This window comes from Kwoniella dendrophila, chromosome 3, assembly GCF_036810415.1.
Source record: "Kwoniella dendrophila CBS 6074 chromosome 3, complete sequence".
In the NCBI taxonomy this organism is placed as follows: Eukaryota; Fungi; Basidiomycota; class Tremellomycetes; order Tremellales; family Cryptococcaceae; genus Kwoniella; species Kwoniella dendrophila.
This window is the reverse complement of record NC_089478.1, coordinates 1,462,940-1,478,498: the sequence shown is the minus strand read 5'-3', so window position 1 is coordinate 1,478,498 and position 15,559 is coordinate 1,462,940. Positions and strand designations below refer to the sequence as shown.

Sequence of the window (15,559 nt, the reverse complement as noted above, 5' to 3'; positions counted from 1 at the left end):
TATTACTCTACTCAATAATCAAGATAAAGTCCCAGATTGGATTCTCGCCACAGGTTTAAGATCTCCATAAATAGACGATAATATCGTCCTGACTTTCTGCCCACTCAATTGAGCTTTCATCTCGCATATCCCATCAAAATCAAGATCAAAGCTATGAACATGTTATCAAATCAGTCAATCATCCTCAAGTATGTAAAACATGATGATATGTTTGGGAAATACACAATTTAACAACTTCCATGAGGTGTGAAAAGTATAGCAGACCACTCACGGACAATGTTGTGATGAACCAGTAGATCCAACTAATATACCGACCAAATAACTCAATTTCAAGCGTTTGATATCATCTTCATCCCAATAATCTAAAAGAATAGATATATCTTCTTCTTTTGGATTCTTTTTCCATAAATCAGCTAATTGTCTAATTTTAGTCAATCTTTCTAAATTCGATTCTGTATTTTCCACTTTTTTCTGTTGTTTCGTTGGACTACAAGTTGCTGATTTATTTTTCAATTTCTGTTGACCATTTCCATAAATGATATCGTGATATGCTTCATCTACATTACCACATCTACCCTGTACAATTGATTGACGTATACTAAAACATGCGTCAACATGATCTCTTAGTTTCGATAATTGATCAGTTATAAGTGGATCTTTGTGAATTTTTGGATTCGTACGTCGTTGCCATATTTGACCTAAAGTCCTGAAATCTTCGTTGTTAAGAGTTGCAGGTTCTCTCAAGAAGGAACCCATCATATGTTCTCGATAATCGTCACCTTTACGCATGAGGACATCGATCTGATAGTTTTGTGAGCGGAATGATCAGCATTGAATAATTTGGTAACAACTCACGACAAACGGACCCAAACGCATTGGCCGCTTAAGAATGTGTCTATTGATTACGTGAGAAGTCTGATCTTCGTCATCTTTCTTTCGAAGTCGCCATGTGAGGTCTCCCTTATATTTGTTCATATCCCTGAACTTGACTTCCGGTTTGACTCTGAGACCAGATTTACGAGCATCAAGTACATGGCAGAACATCCTCGCCAATCTAATAGCCTCTGGATGATCGTAGCCAAAGGTGTACACAGCATTGCCATGTAAATCGGAATCTAATAACACAGAATTAGCTCAAGTTTTGAACGGTCATATTTCATGCCCACGTATCCTTGATAACCTGAATCCTACTTACATGTTCCCGTTAACTCATCCCCCATCACGGCACTAAGTAACCAATTCTGTAACTCTCTAATCTTTTCGTCTTCTTCTAAACCCTCAATACTAGCTAAAAAGTCTACTCCTTTGAGAACTTCTTTATCGAAATTCTCCTCTTCGAAGTCTTCCGGCGTTTCAGCATAATGATCTTCAGCGTTCTTAAAGGGTTTAACCAAACTCTCATCCCAGAACAGACTTAGAGTATCACCATCATAATCTCCACCACCTAAATAACTTGCTGGTGATCGTTTACATAAAACACTATTCGCTGAAAGAATTATGCAATCTTTTAGATATGTTAATTCAGGTTTATATACTGCTTTCAGTTTTCTAACGTCTGTAGGCACTTTACACGGTGACCTATACGCTAAAACCTCGCCTTCTAGATATGTAATAGGTACTCCAGACTCCTCATTGATAGGGCCGTTGCCGGAAAAACAAATGAATATTTCGTCAGGTGCCAGGATTTGTAGGGAATCAGGAACAATGAATGATGTTAGAGATTGTGGGACGGGTATCTTAAAATCTTTGACCATCTTTTTCGATAACTGATCTACCAAGTGATGTAACTTGGAGGCTGGGTAAGCCGAATTTGCGGGATGAAAACCGGATGCTACAGATTCCATAAGACTATAACACCGATATCAGTCGCTTTATACAGTTTCGGATAGCAGATACGCAACTCACGCTTCTCCTATACTACCGGGCTGACCACTGATAGGATCTATGTCGAAACGCTGTGATGCGCTGACGATCAACGGATCATCTCCTTCGTCCGCTTCGATATCTTCATTACCCCTACTAAACCCTTTGGCCAACCCTGCCGCTCTCAGTGACTGCCCTTGGTCTCGCGCAGCCCTCTTCTTTCTTTCCATTCCTACACCGCCCATGCCATTACAGTTTGAGTATATCCTGGATAAGACGTCTTCAGAACTCTCTCCTTCTAGTTTTTCGGGTAAGAAAGCTTTTCTAACAGAGTCTATTTCATTCTCAGCCATTTTGACAAAAGTTTGTATTGGTACACCATTATGTACCATAGCAATCATAGCTTCGGACGTAAGGGTTGTTCCAATTTTGAGACACTCGCATTTAAGCACATCCACCGTGAGTAGTGATTGATCTCTTTCATATCCTGGAGCTGAAAGTGATTTGATCATTGAATCTCGAAGTAAGATCTCTTTTCCAGGATGTTGAGCAGCTTGAGTAGCGGACATTAAGGCTAGTAGACCTTTTGAACCGCCAACACGCATCTGTATCACCGAGGGTCGACCATTATTGAGTGTCAAAGAGGGATGATGGTATATACGTTGGGCCAAGCTTTCAGCTATAGACACAATGTGGATCAGCAATGCAGCCGTATAGACAACGTAAAAGCTGACTTACACATCAAACCGCATCCATCGGTTAAGATCTGTTCCGTTTTAGGATTATTTGTCAATTGAGCTTCTGCAGTGACGATATCGGGTATTTCTCCAATTGCAGATGCTTCCACTTTAGCTGCAGGTACTGAGTCGGAGAACAAAATTTGAGGACGAGCCGCCCACCTGATGATTACCATAAAAGACGGATTAGCGGACTTTTCCTGGAATAGCAACTGGGATATATCACTCACTTAGCCATAGCCTGATTAGGTTTTCGTTCAAGAGCATTGTATTCTAGTAGATACGGTGTGTCAGCTATCGAGCGATTTTCAGATTTTTGGGGCACTCACGAGAAAGTAATTCTAGAAAGCTAGGCATTTTAGGATCAGGATTCTTTGACATGACACCAGGAGCTTTTTCCGATGTCTCAATCATCATGACAGATCCTTCTGCAGTTGCCCATAAAGCTCTATATGGACGTCCAAGGATGATTAGACATCTTCCAAGCAGCATCTCCTTCAGCTTTTCTCTTTCTCCCTTTCGATTTGTTATATCCTTTGTAATGAGACTGATAATCCTTCTTGAACCGTATCTTCTAGCTAGACGGAAGGACTTTCCCGGCATGTCGGGTGGTCCAAGAACGAATTTGAAGGGAAATGTTTTCGATGGATTATCGTTGTCGTAGTCTGGACCAAGCGGGTTATCCGATTTGAGCTGTGAGCGACTAGGTAACGTCGAAGATCGAGTGAATTGACGATTTCTTGCTAGGTAAACATTATTCACTTGACTCATTGTTGGTGGATCAGGTTTAAATTCACTGCATCCCTCGCCACCTTCGGCGTGCTGTACCGAAATAACATACTGGATTTTTCCACCATAAGACCAATCTATACTATTATTTCCAATTCCACGAAGATCATTTGCTGCTATAGAAGCTTCTTCATTATCAATTTCAGAGAACAGTAAAGCTTTCCTATCGGATATCGTTATTTTTCGTGATTTTACTGGCGCAGATCTTCGATTCTTTGCTTCTATTGTATCCATCAGATTGTGGATGGCTGTGATCTGTTGCACTGTTGATAAGCCCTTCAATTGCCCAAAATCCGAAAATTCGAAGTCGCTCCAAGATATAGTGTCATGCTGAGATATCAACCTTTCTAATTCCCATTGAACATAGAAGTTGACTTTCGACCTGGTTAAGTAGGCTATATAATCATCATGTGTAACTTTGATTGAACCATATGTACGTTCACTAACATCGATTTGAGGGGTAGAATCAACGGAAGAAAACGAAGGACCTGCTGTTGGAATGAGAGAGAAGGATGTCGAGGGTGTCGTAATGGTTGAACTACTTGTTGAATATGACCTAGAAGAGGTTGAGGATGTCTCGAGATATTCTGTTTGTTCAATCGATGAAGATGTTGAAGTTCTTGAAAAGGGGGTCTGTGCTCCTGTTATCCGGTATAGGCCTGCACATCGAAAAGTGGAAGAAGCAGTAGATTCTGAAGTAGCTTTAGAAAATGATCGAGTACTGAAGGAGGATGACTTGACGGGTGTCGGAGACGCGACACGTATCTTCTTCAAGGGTTCTTCTCCTCCTTCTTCTACGCGGATGGTACGCTTCGATGTAGGACTATCATGATACTTCCTGGGGCTTGGAGATACAGGTGTGTCTGTATCTACATTAAATGATCCCGCTATTCGAGCATTAGTCAATGCACTGAATTGGGGATCAAGATGACAGAATATATCACTTACCCGCTTCATGTTCTGCCACAAAACCATTAAGAAAGCGTCACCATCATAGAAGAGTTCAGCTCCTCTCAACCCCTCCTCTAATTTAAAGGATAATTTGATCAATGGATCTATACTTTTCCGTAATCCTGTATTCGTGCTCCCACTTTCATTCTTTTGAACTTGTTGACTTCCTTTTGAATCTCGACATAGCTGATCAACAAAATCAGGAAAGTAGACTGGATAAACTCGCATTAGAGTCTGTACGTCATTCATGACCCTCTTGAGAATTCCTGAGTCGTTCGGATGTGGTTCCCGGAAAGATCCCAAAGAAGAGTACATTCCCCATAGCGCATGATACTAAAATGGCTCGGAGTGATCAGCAAATACCGTAACAAGGATGGCTCTAATGTTCATGATGATCTTGACTTACTGCTTCTTGTAAATCCTTATGATAGGTCTCGAAATTCCAATTGTCATCGCTCATCGTCTTTGCCAAGATCCAAGAAAGGTGTTATGAGGGGTATGGATAAGGATGAAGAAGATATTGCCGAAAATGAATAAATAAAGATAAAAGAGATCATCTCTTCACTTGTGTACGCGTTTGACTTTGATTTCGGTGCTTTGTTTATGGTATTGAAGATGATAAGCCCCGATATAAGGGTATTCGAATGCTTGAATGAATGACAGAAGGTGTCCAAGCGTTCAATGATGTTGATGGAGATATCAGGCTCGCCAGCGAGCTTTCAGGCGCGGTATTTGTTCTGAGTAGAAATACCAGATATTGATCGATGTTGTGAACGAGACTCGTTTCGACTTGTTCTGATATCGATAATCAATGGATACATTTACTTGCTTGCAATTGTTGTAATATTCGCGTTTTAGTAGGTCTTAGATAGCCTCGTGGACATTTCGGCATTCAACCAGTAAATCACGTGGTTGTCACGTGTGCGCTGAGCTGAAGCGAAGCTAAGCTGAAAGTCGGAATGCTCAGTACCCGTTATATAGAGGGATTTATTCAAGCTCATCGACTTGAACAAACTTCATGTATGTTGATAATAGCATACTATACCAATATAAAATGGCTTCTAGACTAGGACCTCGGTTGTTGACGTCTTCATCTCGACTGCTAACATGTTCAAGATCACGGATAATACCGACTAAACCGGCTAGTTCACCTTTTTCACGTTTACCCCTTTCGTTTCGGTACCAATCTACTATATCTACTCCAGAATCATATAAGATAAATGGAGTAACATACAAAAAGGATGAATATAGTAATATACCTCAAAATATATTAGATAAATTAGATAGAAATTTACATTTATTACCTTCACATCCAATATCAATATTAAGATCAATTGTTGAAGAACATTTTAAAGATTATAAACCTTTAATACCATCATCATCAATCGTTTCTGTTAAACAAAATTTTGATGAATTAGGTTTCCCACCCGATCATCCAGGTAGATCATTGACTGATAGTTATTATTTAAATAAAACTTATATGTTAAGAACACATACATCATCACATGAAATTGAATCTTATAAATCAAATTTAAATAAATGGTTATTATCCGCTGATGTATTTAGAAGAGATGAAATCGATTCTTCACATTATCCAGTTTTTCATCAAATGGAAGGTACACATATTTGGGAAAATCAAAATTTAAATCAATTATCTAAATTAAATGAAGAATTAGAAAATAAATTAAAAGAATGTAATATTTTAATTGAAGATGAAACTAAAATAAATGAAAAAACAAATCCATATCAACCTCATCATATTCCACAACATACAGATGAAATTGTTAGACATTTGAAGAATTCTTTGAATAGTTTAATATTTAGATTATTCGGTCATCATGCTAAGAAAGGTGGTGAACCTTTAAAAGTTAGATGGATTGAAGCTTACTTCCCATTTACAACACCAAGTTATGAAGTTGAAGTCTTTTGGCAAGGTGAATGGTTAGAATTGTTAGGTTGTGGTGTAGTCATGCAAAAGACATTGGATTTATCGGGTAAGTTGATAGTATCTAGAGCTCATCTTACAAAGCGCCCTTGTGAATGATATAATATATACCCTTTCGCTGACCATATTTTTGAATTTTTAATTGTTTAGGAGTACCCGATAAATCAGGATGGGCATTTGGATTAGGTTTAGAAAGATTATCAATGGTATTATTTTCAATTCCTGATATAAGATTATTTTGGACTGAAGATTCAAGATTTTTAAATCAATTTAAAAAAGGTGAAATTACAACTTTTCAACCTTATTCAAAATATCCACCATGTTATAAAGATATGTCATTTTGGTTACCTGCTACCACATCATCATCGTCATCGGTAAAAGAAGTAGAAAAGGATCATCATGGTGCTTCTGCTGCAGGAGGTAAATTAGATCTTGGTCAATCCTCCATAACATCAATAAATAATAACACATATAAAGCTTTCCATGAAAATGATTATTGTGAAATTGTTAGAGATGTAGTAGGTGATTTAATTGAAAGTGTAACTTTGGTGAGTTTTCGAAATGATATTATTGCTTTCTTTCAAAATGTTGTTTGTCTAAAGACGGAATCACGATTTTAATTAAGGATGCCTTGCTCTTTTACTATTTCAGATCGACGAATTTACACATCCAAAAACAAAACGAAAATCAAAATGTTATAGATTAAATTATAGACATATGGATAGAAATTTATCCAATGAAGAAGTTAACGAGTTACAGGATAAAGTCCAAAAAAGAGTTGTTGAGGAAATGGGTATTGAAATGAGATAATCTGTTGAATAATCAAAAGATCATGATCTCCCCAATATCAACATCACGCATTACTTAGTAGATACAGTAAGGGACGCGGAATGTCTTCACGAATCTATTATAGGTCATTGTGTTATGATAACACACGCCTCCGTCGCATATTGTAAAATACATCATGCATCACACACAGCATCACTTATATCGATTGATATTGTTTTGTGATTCACTGGAAGTCATCTTATAAGATACATGTTCACAAATTATACGAATTATAAACGATATACAGAATTTACTTAAGCTACATGTATAAAATAAATAACTTTAGTTTCTTACTATTTCAAATGAATGTCCTCTTTTACTGCCTTCTTTACGTTTCACTCAAACTCCTATTACGTCTTCTCTACCTGATGATTTTACTTTTGATTACGTTCACTTACAAGTATGACCAAGGTTATTAGACATTGGCGTTCTTAACAAATTGAATAATTTGTTGATAAGCTGAATAAGCGGTGGTATGGTAGTTGATACCATGAGCTGTATCAGGTACAACGTAAGTTTTGAAATTTGATGAAGATGGGAATAATTGTTTTGCAGTATCTAATTGAGATGGTGTTGAAGTTGAATTACCACTTGATGAAGTTGAATTTGATGAAGATGAAGTGGCGTAACAGTTTGCTGCACAGTATGGAGCGTCATATTGACCTGTTACAACAAATACTGGTGCTGTGTAATTGTTTTTCAGTTGAAGTGGAGCAGCAATTGTGTCTATTGGATTGAAATTAAAATGAATTGAACGAGCATCATTAGTTCTTTCCTCTATAACATGAAATATAGAACATGACTGAACTGAAAAACTCACTTTGTTGACCTAAAGTATATTCACCTTTATTGTCAGTAAAATCGTATAAAGAAGCATTGGTGTAATTTGGATAATGGTAGAAACCAGTTTGATCAACATAAACATTTGGGGTTATAACATAATCATTCGCATCACTTGAAAATCTTGATGGATATGCTATTGATGCGATGGTCGATTGAAATGAGAATAAACCTAATGGACCTTGAGTTGCATTATTTGTGAAACCGGTTAAAATTGTTGCATCGAATGATTTTGGTGAAACTGATGCTACTCCGGTAAGTAAGTTTGATCCGTACGCTATTCAGTATCACAAATCACAAGGTCAATCGCTAATTCATATTCAGATTTGGGATATCAGTATCTAACGAGGAATTGACTTACAATGACCGACACCAACGATTTTATTGAATTTACCAATATCACTCAAGTTACCTGATCTAAGAGATTGAGCGATTGAAACTGATTGAGCAATTTCATATGAAATTTGAACAACATTGGTACCATCTGGTTTAGCTGATCTACCTACACCTAATCTATCATATGATAAAGTCGCCCAACCTGCTTGTGCAGCACTTTCAGCGAAAGAGTTGTTGGGTGAATTACTAGATTAAAGTATAAAGAAAAAAACGATTATTCGATTTAGTCATTATGTTCTTTCGATCAACCAGTCAAAGAAAAATCAAGAAACTGGATAAATAATTCACTCTAATTGGAAATTCCAGTAACCTGCATTTCCAACTATACCATGATGAGTTTGGAAAATTCCAGTTGCATTTCCATTTTTAGGTTCACAATATTCAAACCATAAATTATAAGTACCATTGACAGGTATTTTGGTTGCATTATTAATCTTTTGCATAACTTGTGAGCCAGCTGCAAATTGTTGAATTGAGGCTTCATTAAGAACTTGTTGATTTGCTGGTCTACACATTAAAATTGAAAATGTTATATTAGCTTTTTGTTAAGATTTTCTGCGTCAGGAGAGTGTCGTGAATCACAATGCAAAAGACTCACGGTGCACCAATTACACTTTTCAAATCTATATTTTGAGTTGTTGATGCGTAGATATCAGCATTGAATGATCTACAATTTGCATAAGTTCCTGAATCCCTTTTATTGATCAGTTCAACTTTTGGTGATGGTGCTGCAGCTACCAATGAGCCTAAGATAGCTAATGAAGTTAATTGAGTTAACATGATGTTTTGGTGATGACTGTGTTAAAGATTATGAGTTAGGATTGTTTAATGATAAGTAACAGACGGTCATTGTTCAAGCTATACATCTATATATATATGTAGACATTCTCCAACATTACAAACCATCGTATGTCGATGACGACATCTGAACCGGAAACTAAGTGGTATAACTGTACATGCAGTATTGATCTATAGTTGATCAACAGTACACGTACTGTATAGCAAGCAGTAATATTTACAATAGCGTGACGATGAGTACGAATAACTACTATTATTATCAACTTTCGCCAGGATAGGTAACCCGGTGTCTGAAAATCGTAGGATAATTATGCTTAGCTCACTTTTTGGTCTTTCATCTATGTACAGTAGATAAATTGATTAGATAAGTTTTGGTTCTAACGGGGAATATGATGTCAAGATGTCCCAGAACGTTGTATAAGTGATTATCGTTCAGGGAGTTTCAGAAAATGAAATACATTCCCGTTCCATAAGTTCTAACTTGGTCTTGGTTAGGAGATGTAGCGAAACATACATGATGGCGTGGGATGTGAGGAGTAGACTGAAACGAAATACTGGAACCACAACAAAGAAAGGATGAAATTCGACGTCATGTTAACGGTACCGGGAAACCGGAAGATACGAAAGATGGAAATAAGTTACCGTAAAGTGGGCGTCATATCCAGACAAGTACTAGTCCTTCTTTCGGCATGGGATAATTAATCACGCCTTATCGTTCGCGCCGTCGTCGTTAGATTGATGGAGTGAGATAGGTTAGGCTGCTTGAACGGATTCCCTTGCCGTCACTCATAACGAATATATCACAAGATAATTGCAACTTCTTAAATATTGCTGAGCGTCAGGGACGAAAACTTGAATGAGAATAGGCAACTACATTAAGACAAGATCTCATACTGGTCTTATGTGTGGTCTCTCATGCGCAATTGGCTCCATGTGCTCTGGTTTACAATGGACAGTATGTTTAGGCAATCCGTTGTGGTTGTAGAATTACATTACATCTTGAAGCAGAAAATCAACTACTCATTTCACCCACAAGGTCTTCCAGCAGCGTCCTTATAAATTCCGTTTGCAGCTAAACGAATAAATCACTCAGTTTTCAATGACCGTTTTTTTTTTGGGTAGTTTAGATGAGACAGTTCGGAGAAAATTACTTACCGGTATCAATGTTCCATTATGCATAATAGTAGGATTCAATTGTCCTTTTATCAATTCCCATTCGTTTGGCGGTAATTCACGATCATCCCACTATGAAAAAAGATCAAGGATGAATCATGTTTCAGTAAATATACGTCGCGAAGCATACCGATTTATTCAAAACACACTCACTATTGTAATATGTCGATGACCAAGTGCTTGACTTAATACTTGATAATCTCTCAAAAAAGCTTTCGGCACGAATAGCTGAAGGGAAGAAAAAGATTTCAATAAGAGCCTTCAACTGTATTCGGAAAATAGAGACTTACCTCAATTACAATACCACCTTCTGGCATCCACAACTGATGGGTTAAACCATTTCCGTGTATACCTATTATGATCTATTTTTTAAAGAAAAGAACGGTAATTAGGGCATGGAGAATTAAGTTAGTATAATGATAATCACTTACATCTGCATCCTTAACAACTTCTACTTGTTGTTTGAAACTCAATTCAGGTAAATGAGGATTTTCGTAAATTGCTTTCCCATGTTTAGTTAAATTTTCAAAAACATCTAATAAACCTTGATTATCTTCTACAGATAATTTACGTGTACTTTCTTGTCTATCTAAATAAACTATTTTTGGTATTGATTTTAATGGTTTACCTAAATGATATCTTGTTGGTTTAAGTATACTGAGGAGATCAAGATTTGATAATAAAGATTCTCTATAAGGTGAAAAGAATGGTGGAGGCGGTTTAGATAATTCTTCAAATATTGGTAATGACATTTTATTCCATACGTTTGAAATTGTATTATGTCGATGAGAAGCATATCTATCAACAATAACGACTAAACGCAAACGAAATAGAATAAGACAGGTCAACTTTACGTTTTTTCTCTCGAACGGAAAGATGATGAGTGATCATTATTTGTTGAAGAACTTTGACATACCTTTTTCAAATCCAATCCATCTGTTCGAATCACTCAATTCACTCCATAAATCTTTTTCTATAACATCATTATTGAATATACCTTTAATCATAGCTTCATTTATACCATAATTATCTCTCCAATTACCTTCCCAAGGTATCAATAATCTTGCAATTTTATTATCTGGTATAGTTTCTAAATGATCATAAGTTACAGCTAAAGATGTTATACCACCTAATAAAGCTTCTGCAGCTAAATGATAAAACCAATTTAAATATGACCAATTCCATTTATCTGCTCCATCATTTAAGAAAACTAAGATTTGTTTGAAAAAAAAGAAATGTTTCAAGTGTCAGATAGCTGCTCTGTAAAGTGAAGATCCCGATATGTATGTGACTTGTTATACGGAAGTTGAAGATTATTGCTGTTGAAATAGATCACTCACTTGTTTTATCATCAAAATATATCACCTCCGCTCCATGCTTCTCCATGATTTCCTTCTGATCCTCATAAGCATGTCTGACTACATCATGTGGACCAGACATGATCTTATCTTTTTCTGGAATATCATCGTTGTTTTCAGTTGACGTAAAAGCGTCTAAGTAATAATTGAGAATCTAAGGTTAGCATCAGTCTCAATGAAAAGTAGAAATAGCAGGAATGATTATGAAAGAGAGAAAAGCAGGTCCAGATTATATACACGCTCAAGATTTTCTCTTCCATTCAAACTTACAGAAAGTACCTTTATTATACCATAAATTCTCAAAAACGTAAAAACCAGGTATACCACCTTTTAGTATTGTGGGTTCTCCCCTTGATGTGCCAACAACCTAGTACATGGCAAGTTGAAAATATACATTAGCATTCATCAGGTGATTGAGAGCGAGGTTTCAATATTATCTGGTCATTGATCTTCAAACCCTCGATTAAGCTAAACACTTACGTCTACAATACTGTGACCTAATGGAAGGTTGATAGATTTAGAAGAGTCTACTGAATTAATCGATATTGGATATTGTTTTGAATGATAAAGATATGTTATGGACAGGAAAAGTAATGTACAAGCTACAATCATTCATGGAATAAGTATGGTTAACAATGAGTCCCCGATTAAATTGAAGATTGTTTGTGCTGATATCAAAAGACAGCGCCGCTTTTTAAAATCGACTTACAAGCTATAATCAACTGAATTTTACGTCTGATCCATATTGTCCTAAAATCACTGAACAATCTATCCGTCTTAATTCGCTGGATGTATATCTGTAAATTTTCCATCAGGGTGTTTCCTCTCTCCAATCTTCAAGCGCTAGATACTACTGGTTTTAGTATGTCAGTCTTAGGTGATGGATGGTACAGAACACTTTAGGTTATGGTAATTATCTATATAGTCAATCATCAAGAGTATATTGCTGACATGTATTCAAGAATATACATATAAGTATGGCATGTTTCATGGGATTTTTCTCGGTTAGGACCCCATGTTCGTGCGATCTGAGATCCCCTTGGTACATACAGTGCTGTATGGAAAGGTTTTGAATAACTGTATAACCCTGCGCTTAATAAGGTTATCCAGGGTTTTCTTCCTTCGTGAATGTGTTATGCCAAGGACCACCAACTATCATAACCGAGATCGTCTAAGCGCCACACTGCAGTATAAGTACCAGTTTCTCGGCATGGGATCTATACTTTTTTCTATTGCCTCATGTTGTTATATATATGCAAAGTATGTACATATCTAAGTGTAAGTGCAAGTGTATATGTATGTATGCAATTCGTATATATTTTACAACATCTCAATCGTATCTTAATCATCCTCTAATTATTTATCACTGCAATTCTAACAATTTAGTCTCTAGTAAATCTCCGATAAATCCCTTATTTAACTGCGGATGAAAAGTTAAAAGCTTTGTAAGTTATCTACAGTAATCTCTCTACAATCCGCAAGTCGGTACGTCGACGATCTCCCCTATGGGATATACATTGTAGAAGTGTACGTAGATTAACTTACATGTATATTTTGATCATTCGCTTGACCTGTACTAGCTAATAATTTACCTGGTTCACTTTCCCATTCTTCTTGTGTATAGATTTTACTATCCAGCTATTGGAAAAACAAGACAAACATATCCGTTATTAACTAGATGACTGAAAGTACGAATAGTAGATCTTGCTCAAATAAAATTGAGCACTTACTATCGCTATATGTTGATGACCCATGACCTGAGCTATTACTTGATAGTCTCTCAAAAACACACCATGTGGGAAAATCTATCAAATGATATGTTAGATCCGACAAACAGTAAGAATGTTTGTTATGCGAAGAAGACTTACCTCTATTAATATACCTCCAGAAGGCATCCACATTTGATGTGTTAATCCGTTGCCGTGAACACCAATAATAATCTATTCCATCAAACCTTATATCAACGATTACCTACAGATATGTTGATATTTTGAAGGGTTTTTACTTACATCAGCATCAGCGAACAATTTAATCTGATCAACATAATCCATATCTTCTAATTTCCCAATAACACAATTCGCTTTTCCTTCTTTATTCAACTCTTCTAATGTTGAAATTATATTATAATGTGACTGATTTGTTAAATGTCTTGATGAATGTCCTCTATCAACATGAATGATTTTCGGTAATTCATTTATTGATTTTCCTTTTTCTTTCCTATGTTTATTCTTTATATGCATATATTCTAAAAAATTATTTCTATATGGTTCAAATATTGATTCTGCTGCACCTGATGAAGATGCAGGTAAAAGTGAAAATACATCTAAAGCCATTTTATTCCATTCATTTGATTTTGGATTATATCGATGCGATGCCCATCTATCAATGATTGCGACTATAAGAAAGGAAAACAATGGAAATCGTTAAAATCACTTTACCCATTGTGTGCAATCGACAGACGTGGCATTTGACCATTTTTTGATGATTCAGACAATATGACTCACGTCTTTCAAATCCAACCCACTGATCGTTCTCTGTGAATTTCGATAATAATGCACTATTCACAAAATCTATCGAGAACGCAATTTCATGCCTTTATCAGTCTCATATAGCCATATTTACGATGACAGATATGATTATCAGGTAACTCACGGTTATGGAACAGGCCATTTACTATAGGCTGATTCAATCCATATGGATCCTGCCATTCAGTTTCCCAAGGTATGAAAAGCCATTGTTTATCTTCTGGCCGAATTTCATCTTCACCAGTATTACTATATCCAAAATTCCAACTAAACTTATTCACTTTGGGCTTATCATGATGTCGATCTGATGTATTATTATTTCTAACAACATCTAAGGTTGCTATACCACCTAAAATCGCTTCAGCTAAAAAATGATAGTGATGATATTCCCAATTAAATCTCTTGTAGTTGTAGTGGAGTAATCTCCTTTTCTCCTGAATAAATTCTTCTTCTTCTTTTTCAGATGATCGTTCAGATACACCAGCATTGACCCAAACTAACAATGAAGGAGTGCCAAAGGTTGAGTATAGAAATAATCAGGAAAAGAGTTCATGTATTCTGATAACTTGGGTGAAAATTAAAGTGAAAACTGAAAGCTCACTAGTCTCATCTGGAAAACATTTTATAGATTCCTTGCTAAACCAAGATTTGATTTTGAGATTAGGTGATTCAGATAATGGTTTTATTATAATTGGATTAAATCCACTTGAAATTGAATTTTGAGGTGGTAATTTGATTTGATCAGGTTGATCGGTGAAAATATCTAATAACAGAACCATCAACAAGTTTAGTTTTGAATTATATTTCCATCACTCCGTTTTGATTAACAATCATTTCATCCTTAGGTGATCTTATTGGTTGTATTCAAATCATAACTTACAAAAGAATCCAGATTTATACCAAATTTTATCAAATGTATAAAAACCAGGTAAACCACCTGCTAATTTACCTTCTCCATGACATCTTGTTCTACAGTTTAAACTCCAAAATAAAGATGGTTTAATAATATCTAAGCTTGTTAATATCTATAGTGAAACATCGCATTCACAATTTTCTTGTTAATTGAGGAAGTAAAAAGGGATTGGGATTGAAGAGCTGCTACAAACGAACGATTTCGATGAAATAGAGTAACTTACAGGATCACTAGGTAAAAATCCAAAATTAGGTAAACTAATAAATAAAAAAGCTATAAAACCCAAAAACGAAAATGCGCCTAGATGAACAGTTTAGTTTCCAATTGCATATCAAATGTTGATCTTCTCAGTGGAACTCACTAATTATAAAATCTTTTGATAAACCTTTCCTCCTATAATGTTGAACTACACTCCTTAATTGATTATTATTGTTATTATACAT

At 36.0% G+C, this 15,559-nt stretch overlaps 5 protein-coding genes across 5 annotated transcripts; 1 reads left to right on the top strand and 4 right to left on the bottom strand.

Moving 5' to 3' along the window:
* Nucleotides 1–18: 18 nt before the first annotated feature.
* On the bottom strand, nt 19–4,800 carry L201_002843 (uncharacterized protein; the record flags this gene model as incomplete). Its single annotated transcript, XM_066218609.1, has 9 exons — nt 19–151; nt 272–801; nt 856–1,115; nt 1,196–1,848; nt 1,906–2,542; nt 2,602–2,762; nt 2,831–2,873; nt 2,930–4,673; nt 4,747–4,800. The coding sequence occupies 9 exons, from the start codon at nt 4,798–4,800 to the stop codon at nt 19–21; spliced, it is 4,215 nt and encodes a 1,404-aa protein (XP_066074706.1).
* Nucleotides 4,801–5,394: 594 nt separating this feature from the next.
* L201_002842 (phenylalanine-tRNA ligase) lies at nt 5,395–7,095 on the top strand (the record flags this gene model as incomplete). The annotated part of the gene is made up of 3 exons (XM_066218608.1): nt 5,395–6,334; nt 6,436–6,833; nt 6,937–7,095. The coding sequence occupies 3 exons, from the start codon at nt 5,395–5,397 to the stop codon at nt 7,093–7,095; spliced, it is 1,497 nt and encodes a 498-aa protein (XP_066074705.1).
* A 433-nt stretch (nt 7,096–7,528) lies between these two features.
* L201_002841 (uncharacterized protein) lies at nt 7,529–9,129 on the bottom strand (the record flags this gene model as incomplete). The annotated part of the gene is made up of 5 exons (XM_066218607.1): nt 7,529–7,839; nt 7,934–8,230; nt 8,315–8,535; nt 8,638–8,856; nt 8,948–9,129. 5 exons carry the CDS (start codon nt 9,127–9,129, stop codon nt 7,529–7,531), a joined length of 1,230 nt encoding a protein of 409 aa, XP_066074704.1.
* Nucleotides 9,130–10,159: 1,030 nt separating this feature from the next.
* On the bottom strand, nt 10,160–11,760 carry L201_002840 (uncharacterized protein; the record flags this gene model as incomplete). Its single annotated transcript, XM_066218606.1, has 7 exons — nt 10,160–10,219; nt 10,303–10,392; nt 10,474–10,548; nt 10,611–10,682; nt 10,752–11,134; nt 11,237–11,530; nt 11,661–11,760. The coding sequence occupies 7 exons, from the start codon at nt 11,758–11,760 to the stop codon at nt 10,160–10,162; spliced, it is 1,074 nt and encodes a 357-aa protein (XP_066074703.1).
* Nucleotides 11,761–13,041: 1,281 nt separating this feature from the next.
* L201_002839 (uncharacterized protein) lies at nt 13,042–15,559 on the bottom strand (the record flags this gene model as incomplete). Its single annotated transcript, XM_066218605.1, has 11 exons — nt 13,042–13,098; nt 13,224–13,316; nt 13,409–13,483; nt 13,547–13,618; nt 13,688–14,073; nt 14,183–14,248; nt 14,331–14,699; nt 14,805–14,966; nt 15,084–15,228; nt 15,340–15,416; nt 15,478–15,559. The coding sequence occupies 11 exons, from the start codon at nt 15,557–15,559 to the stop codon at nt 13,042–13,044; spliced, it is 1,584 nt and encodes a 527-aa protein (XP_066074702.1).